Genomic DNA, 19,109 nt, shown 5'->3' with positions numbered 1-19,109 from the left:
GATTGTTTCCATAGAACCAACTTGGTGTACCTGTGCATGAGCTGGAGGTGGCGGCGAGGATTGCCGAGGGCCCGACTGGGCATGTGGCGGTGGTAGCGACGGAGAGGGATGGTGAGGGTTCAGTTGAGTAAGAGGTGGTGGTGCTGGTGAGAGACAGCGGGGGTCCGGGTGGGCAGGAGATGGTGGTGACTGTGTGGCAGGGCCGGCAACGACCTTGTTCCAAGAACGGTAGGGAGAGGGAGGGAGGGGAGAAAGGATGGGTGGTAGGGGTGATGGAGGGGGTGGTAGAGGAGAGGAGATCAATGGGAAATCCTTGGTGGATGGAAGAGGCGGTGGTGGATAGGATTGAGGTTTGGTTGACAGGGGCTTCGTCAGAGACGAGGGCGGTGGTACAAGGTAAGTTTTCCCCGGGCGAGTGCCAGGACGCTGTGGGCAATTGGCATTCCAGGCGTGGTGACTGCCATGGCAATTGACGCACCGTGGAATAACTGGGATTTTGTTCTGAATTTTCGATTTGCATTCCACTGTGTCGTGAGGACCTGCACAGAAACCGCAGGCGACCATCCTCGTGCACTCCCAGGTGCGGTGTTTCCACGATTGGCAACGACCACAGATTTTCGGGGTTCCGATAAATCGGTCGAGAGGACAGTTGTGAATTGGTCCTACATTCACCTTCGGGGGGAGGGGGCCCACCCACCAGCCGATGAGTTCGTTGGATGGACGTTTGGAGACCGGGTTGATGCGGCGTTCCATGTCCAGTAGTTGTGGGAGAAGAGGGCGAAGATCGTCGATAGGGATCTCCCAGGGTACGTGGCGAACCATTACCTTGGTACGACGAGTTTCTGGGGTGATGATGGTGAACTTCAGCATCACCTCCCCCTGGGGAGCAGGAAAGCCCACCTGAGTGAGCAGGCGTACCGTCTCGTCCATTTGTGTGGTGACTATCACGGCTGTGGGACCTCGGCGGAGGCGAAGTGTTGAGTCCTGAAGTGGAGAGCAGTGACGGAAGAACCAGGTCGTCCGTGTGCTCAGAGGCAAGTCCCGAGGGAAGGCGAGACGACGAAGGCGCGACGGGGCAGGGAGACAAAGGGAATCCCCTATGTCCATCGTCGGCGGAGGGTCGGTCATTGAGCCACATGTAGGCTCACTTGGGGACCCCGATGACAGGAGTCCACCCTCTACAGCCCCAGAAGGGGTGCAAGGGGGAGCCGTGGCCCCTGCTGGAGACCCTGACTTCTGAGGTTTCTGCTTCTTCTTTGACGTGTCTTCAAGAAGAAAGTCGTCAGCATCACTGTCACCTACTGCCGCCGTTTCCAACGAACGGGAGCGTTTAACGGCGGGCATAGGGCACGTTGGCAACACTGCAGTCAGGTGGAGTGGTAATGACGTCGCACTATCACACTGCGCATGCGCAAACTTGAAAAACTTTGCTCAGAGGGATCGGGTGGTAGGACCAGATGTTTTATCCCCAAAAAATGACAAAGTCCAAAAGTAACAAAAAAATATATGCCACTGTGCTGATATCTGGGTCTTACTATAGTTGTCTGCACAGGCTGGGATTGGTAGACTCGCTGAATTCGTCAGAAATACGAATTTTAAGGAGCAGTCTCTTACAGCCTTTGTTGACACTACGCACGCATGCGCGTTTTCCCCCTCTCTGTCTTATTGTTCCCTCTGTACATCTCCCGTACGAGAATAAGAACCTATTTTCAAGATAACAAGTGTTTGTGTATACCCTCAGTAGTGTAGAACATTTTGGGGGTACCAAAGACAAACATAGAATCGTATTCTCTTCTACCATTCTTTATCCACTCTTTATGTGCTGCTCTTAACATTTGTGTCTATCCCTTCAAAAATGCTACGTTCAATTCTCCTTCCTCCAAATATATCTTTATACAAATACTTTCTATTCCTTGTACTCTACTCGGGTTTCCAACTAGTTCTGCTGGTATGGAATTCTTTATGTATGTTGAAACCCCTCTTATACCTTCATCCGAATAGAGATGAAATTCCTTATATCCAGACAGTTTAAGCAGGCCGCCTCTCCTGTCCCCAATCTCCTGAAGGGTAATTATGTCAACATTATTTTTAATGGTAAAGTAATGTACTTCTGTCACTCTATTTCGTAGACTATTAACATTTCAGGACATTATCCTTAGCCTAGCTAGATCCATTATTAATATTTACACACTTTACATCCTTTCTAATCAGATTCTTTAAGAAGGCCCAATCCTCCTGCACAGTTTCCCATTTTCTCAAAAGCATCCTTGCACTTTACCAACACCTTTTTAAAACATTCAGTAATAACGCCCTGCACTACACAATCCTTTATTTTCCTCTCCTTCCCTTTAATACGTATTTTAATCACAGATTTTTTCAAAACCTAGGACTCTTCACTTTCCTGTTTCCCTTCTAATTCTACATAATTCACAGCTTTTTTTTCCTTAACTTTATTCATCACTGTATCAAGTCTTTTCTTAATAATTTCAATTTTCTGTCCTAAATTTTGCAAAAAGTGAAACATCTTACGCACCTCTTCTCCCAGAATTTCTTGTATAGATTTATCACTAACCTGACATCAACAACTCTTCCAGCCGCAAGCGCTTTCCTTATCCTTCTTGAATCTTCATACCAGACATTCCTAGGGATCACTGTCTCCACTGTCTGTGTGTTCTCCTGCTGTCTTGTCACTGGCACACCTCTGTGTACTTCTTCAATGTTCTCTGAATAATTCCTTTGTTGGTCATCTCTCAGACGTTGCCTTATCTCACATGCAATTGAACTAGCATTGTGAGTTTTACCACAGTTACAACAACAAGGTTTCACTTTCTCTCCTGCTTTGATCATGTCCTTACAGTTGCTAGATTCGTGCTTCTTCCCACAGAATCTACAACGTCCAAGAGTGGGGGCTGGTGGTAAGCGTCCACTGATCGGGGGTCCGCTCACACTTGCAACCTGCAGTATCCCTCCAATCTGCAGGTGGGACCACCTCCAATCCCAATCCGGTCTGGCTGCTCCTGGAGCTCCAGCCGGAACCACCAAACGGGCCGCCTGTAGGCAAAGGCCCGTGTCGGACTACGGTCCGACAATCTATACAACAACAACAACGAAGGGAACAGGGGGGAGGGAGGAGGCTAAGCTAGCTAGCAAGGGATTGTTTGTTATTGTGTTAGTTGGTTGGAGAGGTCTTCTAGGTCCTTGTGTAACTAATAGAAAACTCTCATCTTTTATCTTATTGGCGTCAAGAAGTTATTTATGCTGTGGTGTATAATTGTGTAAGTTGGAGAGGTCTGCGAGGTCCTTGTGTAACTAGTAGAATACTCTCATCTTTTGTGTACTATTTAGTGTACAATAGTTCTGGCTCTTGAGGGTTATGGAGTAGGCTTTTTGGCCACCAGCTGTGTGATCTTCTGGTGTCCTCTGTTTTTAGTCGATGGTATAATTCGTCTTCCATTACTTCTAGTTTGTACCATACTGCCTGTGCTTGGCTGTATGTTCTTATGTTCAGTGGTAAAATATTGTATTTTTCGTGAAGCTCTTTAATTTTGGTTGTGTATGGGGGACGTTGTTTGGAGGCTCTGCGGATGGCTTTGTTCTGTGTTGCCTGAAGTTTTAATTGGTTGGTAAGGCTGATCGTGTTTAATGGTATTGGCAGGTATTCAAGATGGGGGCGGACAAGTGCTTTAAATAGGTGTAGTTGTATTTTCTCTTCCATTTTGCCGAATCTTCTTAATTTGGTAAGCTGTATTTGGGCTAGTCTATTACGCTCTGTAATGTGTTTCTTTATTCCGGTTCTTGTTATTGTTAGCCCCAGTATTTTTCCTTCGTTTGAGTAATGTATTTCTTCGTTGTTTACTGTGATTGGTGCTGGGTTTATCCTTGAAATGTGTATGATCTTTAGTTTCTGTGTATTAGTTTTTATTTTCCATTTCTTCTCGTAATTATTTATTTGTATTATGGCGCGAGCTGTTTTTAATGCCATCATCTGTTTGGCCTTGCCTGGATGGCGGATGATCTGGGTGACATCATCAGCATATGCGATGTATTCACCGTGAAATAGTGGCGGCATGTCTGAAGTGTAGATTGTGTAAAGAGTTGGGGATAAATTACTTCCTTGTGGTACTCCACTATAAAGTCTGAAGCTTGGGCCTTTGTGATTGCCTAATATAATGTGTGCTTCTCTATATTGTCCAAGAAATTACACAGTAGAGAAGTGAGGTTGTTAGGGAGTTCTTGATTGGTTATTTTATATTTAAGTCCCAAGTGCCAGACCTTATCGAACGCTTTTGCCACATCCCTTAAAACTATGTTGCACTGTTCTTTATAATGCATTGCGTTTGCAATACTTTCGTATATAAGGGCTATGGCTGTGTTTGTTCCTCTGTGTTTCCTGAATCCGTGTTGTCTAGGGTTGTATTTGTATTCCAGTTCCAGGTGTGTTCTTAATCGTTGGTTAATTATTTTTTCCAAAATTTTTCCCGGTGTTTCTGAGAGAGAAATTGGTCTGTAGTTTTCTACTGCTGTGGGGGCTTTTCCCGGTTTTGGTAGCAGTCTGATAATTGCTGTCTTGAATTTCTTTGGGTAGTAGCCTGAAGCTATGGATACGTTGAATAAATTTCTTAGTAGAAGTACCATGTTGCTTGGTAATTGCTGTAAAATGAGTTTATTTATTTTGCTGACTCCAGGAGCCTTGTTCTTAAAGCTATTGATTGTTCTTACTATTTCGTCCACCGTGATTGGTTTGTTTAGTGGAGACATGTCATCCAGTGTATTCAGGTCGATCGTGAGTCTCGGTTGCCAAATATGGGTTATTTGCGACATATGGTTGGATACTTCCCTCTCTGTGGTCATGCAAAAGTTTAAGTTTTCTTCGTTGGTGATTTGAAAAATCTTACTCCAGAAAGATCTAAATTCCGGTTCTTGTTCGGTTGGTTCTGTTAATTTGGCTTGATTACTATTTATTATATAGTTTGACTCGTTGCTTGAGGTTCCCATTAAGTGCTTTATTTTCTGCCAGAACTGGTTCGGTTTATGGTAGTTTCCTTCCGTTTCTGAAATCAGCTTCTGCCAGTTCCTGTTATAGTTGAATCTTAGCCTGGCCGGGATCTGTATTGGGACTGTGGAGAGTGTGGCTATGATAGGGAGATGATCACTAGTGGATATTGGGCCGGGTTCGAATAATATGTTTAGGTGGTGGTGTTGATTTGTTAACACGAGATCTGGGTATCCTGTGTGGCCTACTTTGATGTACGTGGGGAATTCCGGTCCGAGGTGTACCACGTTGCCGTGGCTCACTAGTGTGTTCAGGACCCGGCCTACTGCGTTGTTGGTATGGTGTCCTAGTATGCGGTGTCTAGCGTTGAGATCACCCAGAAAGTATGCAGGTATGTTCCTCCTCATCAATCTGAGCATGTCTGCTATTGGAAAAATTGGTCGTCTTGGAGGGAGGTAGCAGGTGCCAATTATGATTGGACCCGTTGTGCTGTTAATTTCTATTGCCAGAAAGTTTTCTTGGAATGTATCCTGGATTTTATGTTTTATACTTCTTTTAATTGCTATGGCAACTCCATCTTGTAAAGGATTTTGGCTGTATTTTTGGTATACTGTGTAATTAAATATCTTGATTTTATTTGAATTATCCCTGCCGTGAGAATTTAGTATGATGACGTCTGGGTCTAGGGTACGATATATGTTGTATAATTCGTGAGCTCTTGTATGTGTCCAGGCCAGGACATTATGTTGAATTATTTTAAGTCTGTTGATTATGAATGGTGATGTCTCGAGCTTGTTTGCGGCATTTTGGATGAACGATGTTCTCCTGAAGACCTCCTCTCCGTATGCAGGCCGAGGCGAATTTTCCTGTATTTGGATTGCTCCACCTTTTCTATTCTATTATATTTGGTCAGGCTTCTTCCACTCTTTATTAGTGTTTTTATATGGTGATCTTCCATATTCGTATCTGTATATGTATATTTTACTTTTCCTTCCCTTATCTCCGCCAGTAGTCTCTCGGTTGAGAGTATTTGGGGGGATGAGCAGGTGTAAAATCTGATACCGGTTTCCTCCCCGAGGTCCTGATTCTCAGTCATTTTTCTTGGTGACGGTGGTGGAGCCACAATTCCCATTTTGGTCTTTTTAGGGGTGCTATATACGAACGCTTGTTTAGGTTGTATAACAGTTTCATGTTGTGAAATGGGTTCCTGCTCCTCTTCATCTTCTTCCATTCCCTCTTTGCTACTTTCTGATTTGGGGGGGTTGTCGGTAGTGGCTTGTGATTGGGTGACTTGCGCCTGACTGGTGGTTTCCGCTGGTTTATAGATCAGGTTGAAGATTTCTGATGAGGGGACGTCGTTGGGGAATTCCATGTCTAGGAGGTTATTTGTCGCAAACATTTCCTTTACCCTTTTAGCAAAGCATCCTGGTTTAGCAATATTCAAGAGGTGGGCGTGTATTATTGCCGTCATGATTTTAACCGACAGTTGGCTTCCCAGGTTGAGCACTATAGGTTGAGCTGGGGGTTGTGAGGCTACCTTTTCAAGGACTTTAGTTGTTTCCTTTGTTAATTTGGTTACAGCCGAGTAGGTCCTGTCTTGCTTTTCCTGTGCTCTTTCCTTTTCAATTTTCCTCCTTTCCTTTACAATCGCTTTCCTTGCTGGACAGCGTGCTGCCAGTGTTCTGTGGTCCCCTTGGCAGTTCAGGCACCTAGGAGTTACACTGCTTTTGCATTCCCGGAATGTATGTCCCTCCTCCCCGCATTCGGAGCAGTATTTTGTGTTTTTGTTGGGGCAGTCCGTGGTTAAGTGGGTATATTTGTAGCAGTTCCAGCAAGGCGTGATGGGAAAAAATTCTTCCTCTTCAACTTGATTGCTGCCTATATGGTAGTAGGAGAGACAGAATCCTTCCTGTATTGCTTTTTGTGCCATTCCTATGTCCTGAAACCTAATTTTCAGCATAGTATAGGTAGTTTAACTACCTCCTCTACTTTGGCCCATTGATTTCTTAGTTCCAGGTCTCGTTTCAATTGTTGTTCGCTCGATTCTTCTGTGATGGTCTTGTCCAGTCTTTTAACTACTACAGTCTTCCTGGCTCTTAGTTGTGGTGGGATTACTACTTCGAATCGCTGCTTCTTCAATTCCTTTATGCTGTCATTCGATAGTAGGGAGTCAACGTCTTCTTCTGTCAGGCAGAGGGCGATGAATGAATCCTTGGTTGTAATAAGGCTCGTGATCTTTATTAGTAGTTTTGCACCGAGCAGTTCGGCTAGTGAGCTCTTCCGCGGTTCGGTTACATCCCCATCAAGGGAGCGTATCCTTACCCTATGTGCCCTCATTGTAGAGGGGGCAAGGTGGACAAGCCACCTTTTGAAATTCGATAGGTAGCCTACCTAGTCTGGGTGAGTTAACCTACCACAGGAATTACAACACCTCCCACCGCCTTTTGTCGGTCGAATGGTCGAAAGGTGGTTCCCGTGTATCTCTCCCAGAGCCCCGTCAGGGGAGCCTACTTCCCTAGTGTCTATCTAATCTGCTCACTTATAGGCGTGAGCCCTAGTGTACCTACTTGGGGGGGGGGGGGGGATACAGGATATGCGACCCCCTTCCCGGGTGGACCCGCACGATCACGGTTTCCCAGGAAGGCTCGGCGGAGGGATGGTTCTGCTCCTTCTCCCTTTCGTGTTCACAAACTCCTGGGAGGGAGGTGAACATTTACAGGGAGGACCCAAGGACGAATACACCTCTAGGATGCAGGTCCCCAGGCCAGAGCGAAATAGAAGGAAGAATAAAGTAGGAATAGCCACTGGTGCAAGAAACACCAGTGGGGTCGCGGCAGGCGTCCGCTACAGGAAACCGTCGCAGAGCACCCAATCTGGGCCGCCTCTGATCAGGAGTCACCCCTGATCAGTGGGGAGGCACAGAGAGGGCGTTGTCAGAGACGAGTTTCCCAAGTGTAGAAGTGTTTGTTGGTGAGGTGATATTTTGCGTTCCGGTCGTCAACGGTAAGAGACAGGCTAGCTGGCTTGGCTGTGAAAGATGAGAAGAGATGTCCGGGACACCTGGCTTCTCTTTCGCCCCTTATTAAATGCCTCTTGACCCAAACAAATCACTCGTCATCCAATAAGAATTCTGGATCCAGTATTATCTGAAGAATATAACCTTTGTAAGTGTGTCTCTCTCCTCCGGCAAAACCATCATTAATCCATTGTACCGAACAGTCGTCAAAATTTCCACAGCCCCCATAGTCCCCAATGTATTATAAGGCTTGTATCTTCCCCCTTTCAAAAGTGGGTCAAAGCTGCGATGCTCCTGTCCTAGTTGTACTGCCCATTTTAATTTTTCAAGAAAGGTCATCGTGCATGACTGTGGAAAAATCAATCTCTTCCTGACACGACCAACGTCACCTTTTGTGTGTTCTTGTCTACTTCCTTCAAATTCCATACTTTCTGTTCTTTCCATTAATACTACCGTTTACACACATTTCTTGTCCTAGATATTTTTGTCTCCTCTCCTCTCTCTCCTCTTCGCTTTCACTTTCCTCCTCTTGCCAGCTTGTCTCCCTCGTCCTTTTAGGAATTCCTTTCTTGCTCACTACCTCTTGTTGTAGCTGTATTTCCTCACTTCGTAACTTCCCTTCCCTTGTGTTTCATCATTCACATTAGAAGGGGCGCCGGTGGGTAGAGCGGCTGCTCTTGCCTCGCAAGCGAGATTTCGCTGGTTCGATTCCCTGGCCGGTGGAAAGTTGTTCGGCCACACCCCCCAGCCTCCCTTGATGCCTGTTCACCTAGCAGTAAAGTAGGTACTTGTTGTAAATCGAAAGTTGCGAATTCGTATTCAGGTAAAGTTGTTGGAGCTTCCTGTTACCTCAAGCGGTACATAATTATGATGACATATAAACAAATGTTATGTTAGGCTGTAACTCACAATGTAGAGTGTTGAAGATGGTTGAAGATGAGAGGTCCAGAAGGAGGTTGGAGGGTGTGAAGGGAGTTTGTTTGTGTATAATTATAATCACCTGACACAGCCATAGCTGACCAGCCAAGGGGCCAGGCTATAGGGTGGGCATTTGAGTATAGCTACCCATATCTTAGAGTCAACACCTACCCTGGCTTCTCTGTAGACTTTCAACACGTTTGACTGTAACCGCCAATCAGACGGTTAGAGGGTGAATAATACATCTCACGTCGTACACGAACATTACAATTCGTGTACGACGTGAGAAGTATTATTCACCCTCTAACCGTCTGATTGGCGGTTACAGTCAAACGTGAATGTCTACTGTGTAGCAGTGCTACCTTGAACCAACGCGCGGGCAGCAGTAACCAAGGTCAACTCAACTCAACCCCCTGGAGGGATGCGCGTGAGTGTGTGCATGCTCGCGCGCGTGTTCCCAGTGCCACGGATTACAGTGCAACGCCCGTAGATTTATAGTGGCGATAATACTTGAACATTTTGTTATTGAAGAAAATAATGTTGTCAGAGTGAGCTCAGCCACTTTTAGTGTAGCGTGTGGGTGTGGATGTATGTGTATCCAGTGGCGAGTAAGTGCAGTGCAACGTCTGTATACTTCTTGCATCAATAATAGTTAAACCTTGTTAGTCCAGAAAATAGTCTTGTCTGGGTGATCTTCATCACTCCCAGTGTAGTGCATGTGAGAATGAAAACACTATGTCATTATTGTTGTCTGACGTAAGTGCAGAATACAATTAGCAGTCATAATTGACTGAAGTGATATTGCTTTGTAAATAACCCAAATATCAATGTAAAGTCTGTAATGATATCAGGTGCGAGTGTATGACGAGGCACACGAACGAGATTGGGTATATTGATGACATGGAAGGAGAGTCGGACCTAGATAGAAGCAAACATTTTGATCTAGTGACAATGGATCCGCTCGCCGAGGTACAATCAGAGAGTGGTGAAACAGGAAATGAGCTTGCAATACCAGGAGATCCACAGGAAGGTCACAGTAGGGAATTATATTATCAACAAGCAGTGGCCAGAGCTGAGGCAGCGTCGGATGAAGTAAACCGAGCCCTGCGAGAACTTAAGGCAGGGTGGATAAAAACGATGCACACTGGAATGGTGGCGGGTCAAGAGACATCAGCACTACCACGAAGAAGTGACAGCTCACAGCCTTCGACAGAGAACTCCAGCAATTATGAGAAGCCAATAGTACGGGAAGAAACCCAGCAACAGGCATCGGTCAATGTCGAGAAAATGGCATCGTCTTTACCGCCAATGCTTGCAAACAAAGCGCCTCAAGTCACAATTATCCATCCACAGGGAGAATCTGAGAAGGGTGAAGAAATAAAAGAGCTAGTGGCTACGATGCGCATGCCGCAAGCCACCCTTCCCAAGTTTAAAGGACAAGGGCGGGCGGAGTTTTGGACCTTTATGCATGCCTTCCGTCGATACATGACAAATGCGGCCGTGCCAGAGAAGAGTTACATCAAGCAATCATGGAATGCGACTATCTAGAGCCAGACAGAGCCTACAACAAGGCAATCAAGATCCTGGAGGCAAGGTTTGGAGATAAGTATGCATATGCGGACCAGCTGGTAAAAAGGCTCATAGACGCTCGCTCAGTGGGGGCGTTCGACGACGAAGGGCTGCGAAAACTGGCATATCAGCTATGGGGTGCAGTAAGCCATCTGGAGACTCTGAACTTGATGTCTGAACTTGAAACAAGGCAGACCTTCAGAACGCTGGTGATTAAGCTTCCCCCCAAATTGAGGGAACGCTGTGTGGATGATGTTCGAAATTATCAGAAGTCGACAGGACACAGAACAGGTCTGGTGAAGAGGTTAGCGCTATATTTGGAGGAGAAAGCGGTGACGATGGATGACATGGCTCTGCTATCAAGCGAGGACAGTCAAGAAGGAAGTAAGAAAAGACCAGAAGGATCATCGTCAAGCAACGTGCCGTGGGCCTAGAGACTATCAGTGAAGCGAAAGGTAATAGAGGAGAAACAAGCTCTGGAAAAGGCTCGTGCCCAGTGTGTTCCAGAGCACATGGATTAGCAGGGTGCGACGAATCCTGGAGCATGTCAGTGAGGGATAGGTTAGAGAGGGTAAAAAGATTACGTTGCTGTTTCTTGTGTCTGAAAGTGGGCCACCTTGTTACTGAGTGTTGGTCACGCTTCAGGTGTGGCACTGATGGGTGCAAAGAGAAGCATTCTAGACTGTTGCATCAAGAACGAAGGGAGGCACTCACTGCAAGTATGTCAAACACACGCAAGGGTGGCGAAAAGCGAAATTTTCAAGGTCTCGTGAAACAGGAGTCAGTGGCAGGCACCTCTGATGGTGGCATGGCCCAGAAAGCCAACGACAGTTCGTACATGGCCGGAAAACTAGGCCATGTCTATGCTACAGGGACAAAGGACGCCCATGAAAACCCATACAGCTGCGAAAGCGACATCTGACTATCGACGAAAAATGCCAAGATTGTACTGTCCATAGTGAGTGTGAAGATTCAGGGAAAGGACTCACACCAACGAAATCACATCAGAACTTTAGCTCTCTTGGACTCAGGCAGCGACAGGTCGTATTGCACCAAAGATTTGGCACAGAAACTAAGGGTGAAAGGGACACCTACCCTGGTAACCATGGGTACACTTGCCCAAGAGATGATACTCGAGTCAGAGGAGGTAGATCTAGAAGTGGTTGGCACAGGCATGAAACGAGGCAGAACCATACTTATGCCGAAAGTACTCATTATACAAAATTTCCCCACAACGCTGCACAACTCCGTAGCGAACACAAGTGATATCTCAAGGTGGACCCATCTGCGAGGTGTGGAATTATAAGAATTGCAGAGCAACAGCATAGAAATTCTGATAGGACAAGATGTGCCACAGGCCCTGGTACCCTTGGAGGTCAGAGCAGGAAGGGGTGGAATGCCATTCGCCATAAAAACGCGGCTGGGTGGGACAGTAAATGGACCGGTGGGGCACCAAGACGCACAAGGAGTTTGCATGTCAGGATGCCTGATGACCGAAACTGTCATGAGTCCTGAAACCCGTCTGGAAAGACAAGTTAAGCTTTTTTGGGAGCTGGAAAGTTGGGACACAGGAGCCTTGCAGTCAGCAGCTCATTCACTTGAGGACAAAAGAGTGTTGAGGCTATGGTCAGAGACAGGCATCAAAACTAATGGTCATTACCAATTTCCCATACCGTTCCGTAATGAGAACACGGAACTCCCAAACAACAAGGCCGTGGCGGAGCGTCGACTAGATGGGCTTCGAAGGAGACTATCCAAGGACACACGGCTGCGACAAGGATACGTAGAGGAAATAAATAAACTGCTTGCTGAAGGATATGCTGAATTAGTGCCTAAGTGCCAGTTGGAGTCAGATACTGGACTGGTCTGGTATCTGCCTCATCACCCGGTGTTGAACCCAAATAGGTCAAACAAAGTACCCATAGTTTTTGACTGTGTAGCCAAACACAAAAGGACATCGCTGAACGACCAGGTACTACAAGGTTCAGACTTCAACAACAAATTACTTGGAGTCCTGTTTAGGTTTCGCAAAGGAACTACAGCCATCATGGCAGATGTGGAGGTTATATACCATCAAATCTATGTAGTGCCAGAACATCGAGATGCGTTAAGATTCCTCTGGTGGGAGAATGGGGACCTGAGTAGAGAGCCAGTAACTTACAGGATGAAGGTGCACATCTTTGGTGGGGTGTGGAGCCCTTCATGTGCAACTTACGCTCTCCGGCGCACATTCCAAGACCACAGATCCGAGTTTCCCGACATGGTGGCGCAAGCGGAAGTCAACTTCTACGTTGACGACCTGCTCATGTCGCTGGACTCATCAAATGAAGCATCAATGTTAGTGTGTCAGCTTCGAAGACTGTTGGCGTGTGGAGGATTTCGGTTAACTAAGTGGGCCAGTAATCACAAAGGAGTGTTGGCTACCATCCCACCGGAGGAGAGGCAAAATGCACTGAAGGAAATTGATCTGAGGCAAGACAAATTGCCAATGGAGCGAGCCCTGGGGGTTAGGTGGCTCCTGGAAGGTGATCAGCTCGCCATCAAGGTGCAACCAAACTCAAAGCCAGCGACCAGGAGAGGAGTACTAAGCCTGGTCAGTTCTATTTATAACCCACTGGGTTCGTGGCCCCATTCATCATCAGGGCTAAAATATTATTTCAGTGTGAATGAAGGCGTCGATTAGGGTGGGACGAACCTTTGTCGGCTGTTAATCACACGACCTGGAGCACCTGGCTAGGAGAACTGGCCCACCTAGGGAAATTAAGGGTACCCAGATGCCTAAAAACAGCATGTGCTAAAGAAATCATCTCAGCACAGTTGCACACCTTCTGCGATGCATCGCAGGCTGCTTACGGTGCGGTGACCTATCTGAGAATGGTAGACTCTGGCGGAAGTATCCAGTGCTCTTTCGTCTACGGACGGGCCAAGCTGGCCCCACTCAAGCAACTGACAATACCAAGGCTGGAACTTTGTGTAGCTGTCGTGGCAGTGAACGCTGATCGAACAATTCGCCGAGAAATGACCATGACCATACACGAATTCTATTTTTGGACGGATAGCATGCTAGTTTTGCAGTACATCGCCAATTCGAGCAGACGATTTCAAACGTTTGTAGCCAACAGGATAGCAGTCATACAAGAGCTGTCAAGAACTGACCAGTGGAGACATGTCGGCACATCGCTGAACCCAGCAGATAATGCAACTAGGGGATTACCTGTCGTGGACCTGGTTGCAGGATCTCGGTGGATACGAGGTCCTGACTTTCTACTCAGTGTTGAAGAACGGTGGCCAAAGGGAAAGGAACTGCCAGCAGTTTTGAACGACTTACTGGAGGTGAATCGAGAAGTACACCAGAGATCTGTAGTTGCTCTGGCAGTGAGCGAGCAGTCAAAGTGGTCCCTCGCCAAACTGTGGCTCAGGTACTCATCATGGTACCGCTTGGTGAAAGGGGTGGCATGGATTAAAAGGTTTATTTAGTGGCTTGGGTCCAGTACAAGGACCGCAGACCTGCGCCTCAAACTGAAGAGGCTAAGCACTGAGGAACTACAGTCGGCTAAGCAGACAATTATAAAATTGGTGCAGAAAGAGGTTTATGAGAAAGAAATCCAAACTGTCATAAAGGGTGAGCTGCCGAAGGAAAATAAGCCACATAAACTGGAACCTTACTTGGACGAGCGAACGTTGCTCAGATCAAAGGGAAGAATTAAGGGAACCCTTCTTGGGCGAAGTGGTGAGGAGCCGGACATGCCGGACGAGAAAACACGATGGCGTGTGTGAGGCAAAGGTATTGGATTCCCCAGGGCAGACGCTTGCTTGATAGAATCATAGGACGCTGTGTAGTGTGCCGTCGGAACAACTGGAGAAGTCGGCATCAAAGGCAAGCTGACTTACCAATTGATCGTGTCACTCCTGGAAAGGCTCCATTTGCTTACACTGGAACGGACTGTTTTGGTCCATTCATTATCAAGGTAGGGAGGAAACAGGTTAAGCGCTGGGGATGTCTGTTTACATGTCTAACTATTAGGGCTGTTCATCTAGAAGTCTTGGCCTCATTAGACGCAGATGCCTTCCTCAACGCAATAACAAGGTTCTCACGACGCAGAGGTACACCAGAGCGTATTAGGTCGGATAATGGGACAAACATGGTACGGGCAGCCAAAGAGCTCAAACTGGCAGTGAAAAGTTAGGAGCAAGATGACAGACTCAGAGGTGCCTTACTGAAAGCAGATATTGGCTGGGTCTTCAATCCACCAGCTGCCCCATACATGGGAGGAGTATGGGAAAGGCAGATTAGCACAGTAAAGAAGGTTCTGCAGGCGATTGTGGGCTCACAAGTCTTAGACGATGAACGTCTGCAAACACTGTTCTATGAAGTGGAAGCCACAGTTAACGAGAGGCCAATCACCCCGGTTCCAAACACTCCAAATGAACCAAAGGCTCTCACTCCCGCTGATCTTTTGCACTTAAGTCAAAAGGGTAATCTTCCCTTAGGTGGAAGGCCAATAGGCGAATCATACCACAGAAGGTGGAAGCATGTCCAGTACCTTGCAGATCAATTTTGGAAGCGCTGGCTGACGGAGTACCTCCCTCAACTCAGAACTCGACAAGTGCATTTCAGACCACGGCGCAACTTTCGCCCTGGTGACCTAATCATTATAGCAGAAGCAAATAGTCCACGCAACAAATGGCACCTTGGTCGAGTAATGGAAGTCAATGCTGGCGAGGATGGACTTGTCCGACAGGCAGTGGTTAAGACGACGACGTCCACAATGTTGCGACCTGTGACAAAATTATGCTTGTTGGAGGGAGCAATGGAAAGGGTTGACGGAGTCGGCCAGGAGAATGAATTGGGTATCCACACATGAAGATGGTGATGTCCGAACGTCAAAGGACCGAGATGTCCTAAGGAACTGATAAGTACCACAAGCCTGAGGGCAGCTTAGTCACAAGAAGGTGACAAAGTTAAATACCACCAGCCTGAGGGCAGCATAGTCACGAGAACGTGACAAAATTAAAGTTAAATACCACCAGCCTGAGGGCAGCTTAGTCACGAGAACGTGACAAAATTAAAGTTAAATACCACCAGCCTGAGGGCAGCTTAGTCACGAGAACGTGACAAAATTAAAGTTAAATACCACCAGCCTGAGGGCAGCATAGTCGCATGAACGTGACAAACTTAAGTATCAAAGGCCTGATCTGGTCTTGAGCGTGAACGCTCAACGGAATGGGTGTTACTGCAAGCGGTACATAATTATGATGACATATAAACAAATGTTAAGTTAGGCTGTAACTCACAATGTAAAGTGTTGAGATGGTTGAAGATGAGAGGTCCAGAAGGAGGTTGGAGGGTGTGAAGGGAGTTTGTTTATGTATAATTATAATCAACTGACACAGCCATAGCTGACCAGCCACGAGGCCAGGCTATAGGGTGGGCATTTGAGTATAGCTACCCATGTCTTAGAGTCAACACCTACCCTGGCTTCTCTCTAGACTTTCAACACGATTTTTTTTTCTCAGCTGAGAGGGCGTTGACACACGTTGGGTGGCGGGCACTGGTAAACACAGCTGTGAGTGCTAGCTCCCAAATTTGGGATGTTTTCGAGTCTATTACATTATCTGAAGGATATATAGACTTACCTACTTGTGTATAAGGACCTGAGGATAAGATATGTATCGTCAAGCAACTTTGGTGTTGGGAACTTACTGTTTACCACACGAAAATAACTCCTCGGGGTCCAATCACTCCTGGCTGGGTGTTGTGGGATGTCAACATTGCCCAATGGAAAGTGAATTTTCGCTTAAGAACTCTACATGGAAGAGAAAAGAAAAGATAGTATTGGGCGAAGTTCTTGAAGACCTTGAGTTGAGTAGTGATGAGTCTAATACGAGTGATGAAGCACAAGGGAAGTTCGAAAGTGAGAAAATACAGCTACAACAAGAGGTAGTGAAAAAGAAAGAAATTTCTAAAAGGATAAGGGAGAAGAGCTGGCAAGATACAGTGAAAGCGGAGAAGTGAGAGAGGAGAAGAGACAAAAAAATCTAGGACCAAAAACGTTTGTGGGTGGTAATAATAATGAAAATAACAGAAAGGAGATAGTGGAGAATGGATCAAGAACAGAGCAAAGTATGGAATTTGAAGGAAGCAGACAAGTACACACACAAGGTGAAGTTGGTCGTGTCAGGAAGAGATTAATTTTCCACAGTCATGCCCGATGACCTTCTTTGAAAAATTAAAAAGGCAGTACAACTAGGACGGGAGCATCGCATCTTTGAGCCTCTTTTGAAAGAAGGCACACACAAGCCTTATCTTACAGTGGGGACCATGGAGGCTGTGGAAATGTTGACAACTGTTGGGTACAAGGGATCACTGATGGTTTTGCCAAAGGAGAGCTATATACTACTTACAAAGGTTATAATCTTCAGGTACCCTGTAATACTAGATCCAGAATACTTATTGGATGACGAAAGATTTGTTTGGGTCAAGTGGCATTTAATAAGGGGAGAAGAGAGAAGCCAGGTTATTGCTCTAATGAGAGGAAAGGTTCCCGAGAAAGTGTTCATCACAGGAGCAGGGTATAGGAAGGTGGCACTATATATGGAGGGACCAATAATGTGTCAAGTGTTGCAGATGGGGACATAAGGCCTGGAGCTGTCAACTGGACCCACGTTGTAGATTCTGTGGGAAGAGGCACGAATCTAGCAACTGTAAGGACAAGATCAATGTAGGAGAGAAAGTGAAGCATTGTTGTTGTAATTATAGTAAAACTCACAATGCTAGTTCAATTGCATGCGAGATGAGGCCACGTATGAGAAGTGACCAACAAAGGAATTATTCAGAGAACAATGAAGAAGTACGCTGTGGTTTGACAGTGACAAGACATCAGGAGAACACACAGACAGTGGAGACAGTGATCCCTGACAATGCCTGGCATGAAGATTCAAGAAGAATAAGGACTGTGCTTGCTGCCGGAAGAGTTGTTGATGCCAGGAACAAACAGAGTAATAAACAAGTAGCAAGCGAGAGTAGTGGTGCAGCCCTCCAGGTTAGTTATAAAACTGTGCAAGAAATTCTGGGAGAAGTTAGGTTAGAAAATAGAAGTGAAAGAGAAAAGACTTGATACAGTGATAAATAAAGAAAGGGAAAACAAAGCTCTGAATATTGTAAAATAAGAAGGGAAAGAGGAAAGTGAAGAGCTCAAGCTTTTTAAAAATCAGTGCTTAAAATAAGTATTAAAGGGAAGGAGAGGAAAATAAAGGATTGTGTAGTGCAGGGAGCAACAACTGAAAGTTACAAAAATGTGTTGGTAAAGTGTAAAGATGCTGATAAAGAAAAACTTTTGAGGAAATGGGAATCTGTGCAGGAGGATTGGGCCTTCTTAAAGAATCTGATTGGAAATTATATAAAATGAGTAAATATTAATCATGGATCTAGCTAGCCTTAAGATAATGTCCTGGAATGTTAATGGTCTACGAAATAGAGTGACAGATGTACATTACTTTACCCTTAAAAATAATATTGACATAATTACCCTTCAAGAGACTGGGGACAGGAAAGGCGACCTGCTTAAACTGTCTGGATATAAGGGATTTCATCTCTATTCGGGTGAAGGTATAGGAGGGGTCTCAACATACATTAAGAATTCCATACCAGCAGAACTAGTTGCAAGCCCGAGTAGGGTACAAGGAATAGAAAGTGTCTGTTTAAAGTTACATTTCAAGGAAGGAGAATTGAACATAGCAAATTTTTATATTTCTGGAGGCTGTTTTGACCTCAACTTCTTACCAGATTGCATGTTTTTGGACTCAACTTTGGCTGTAGGAGATTTTAATGCTCGACATCCAAGTCTCGAAACAATGGGGAGAATTAATAGTAATGGTATAAAATTTTGGCAATTTTTACAAGAACACCCAGATGCTTCCTTGTTAGGAAATGAGGAAGTGACTCATATTAAAGGAGGAAGGTTAGACTATGCTTGCATGATAAGCAGTCAGGGAGTCCAGGGATAATGTGAGATAATAAGGGAGCTAGTCAGTGACCATTTAGTTGTGTATGTTCAATTACCATTAGGGAAGAGACAGGTGAGATATGGGAGGAAGAGATTGAAACTAAACAAGGCTGACACAGACGTGTTTACCCAAAATATAGAGAAATGGTACAAAAATTTTACACCAGTCTGTATGGATAGCTTTTATAATGACTTAGTTGGGGAGATAGAAAGATATTTAACTAAGTCAACACAGAAGAAGATAAATGATAAGACACATGGGGCTAGGAAACACTGCTATACCAATGACAAAATGTTGAAGGGATAGACACAAATGTTAAGGGCTGCACATAAAGATTGGGTAAAGAATGGTAGAAGAGAAGAAGATAGGGAAATCTTCATGGATATAGCCAAAATATGTGGGCAAGCAAGGAAGGAGGCAAGGGAGAAATATTTGCAAGACTTTGCACAGCATATTGGGGAGAGTAAAAATCTCAAAGAAATATGGCAGGATATTAACAAAATTAGAGGAAAAAGGAGTAATTTTATTAGTCATCCTCATCCAGAGGAAGAAGCTAATAAACTGGTTGACAAATGGGCTAAAGCTGCTATTGTTGCCTCCCTGCCT

At 45.6% G+C, this 19,109-nt stretch overlaps 2 protein-coding genes across 2 annotated transcripts; both read left to right on the top strand.

The window, feature by feature from the left end:
* The first annotated feature begins 11,985 nt into the window (after positions 1-11,985).
* On the top strand, positions 11,986-14,683 carry LOC121859651. Its single transcript, XM_042356586.1, has 4 exons — positions 11,986-13,114; positions 13,285-13,915; positions 13,988-14,226; positions 14,535-14,683. The coding sequence occupies exons 1-4, from the start codon at positions 11,986-11,988 to the stop codon at positions 14,681-14,683; spliced, it is 2,148 nt and encodes a 715-aa protein (XP_042212520.1).
* A 78-nt stretch (positions 14,684-14,761) lies between these two features.
* LOC121859649 lies at positions 14,762-15,361 on the top strand. The gene has a single exon (XM_042356585.1). The coding sequence runs from the start codon at positions 14,762-14,764 to the stop codon at positions 15,359-15,361; it is 600 nt and encodes a 199-aa protein (XP_042212519.1).
* Positions 15,362-19,109: the final 3,748 nt, after the last annotated feature.

Source organism: Homarus americanus, unplaced genomic scaffold, assembly GCF_018991925.1.
Source record: "Homarus americanus isolate GMGI-L3 unplaced genomic scaffold, GMGI_Hamer_2.0 scaffold7626, whole genome shotgun sequence".
Lineage (NCBI taxonomy): Eukaryota > Metazoa > Arthropoda > Malacostraca > Decapoda > Nephropidae > Homarus > Homarus americanus.
This window is presented reverse-complemented; position numbering and strand designations above follow the sequence as displayed.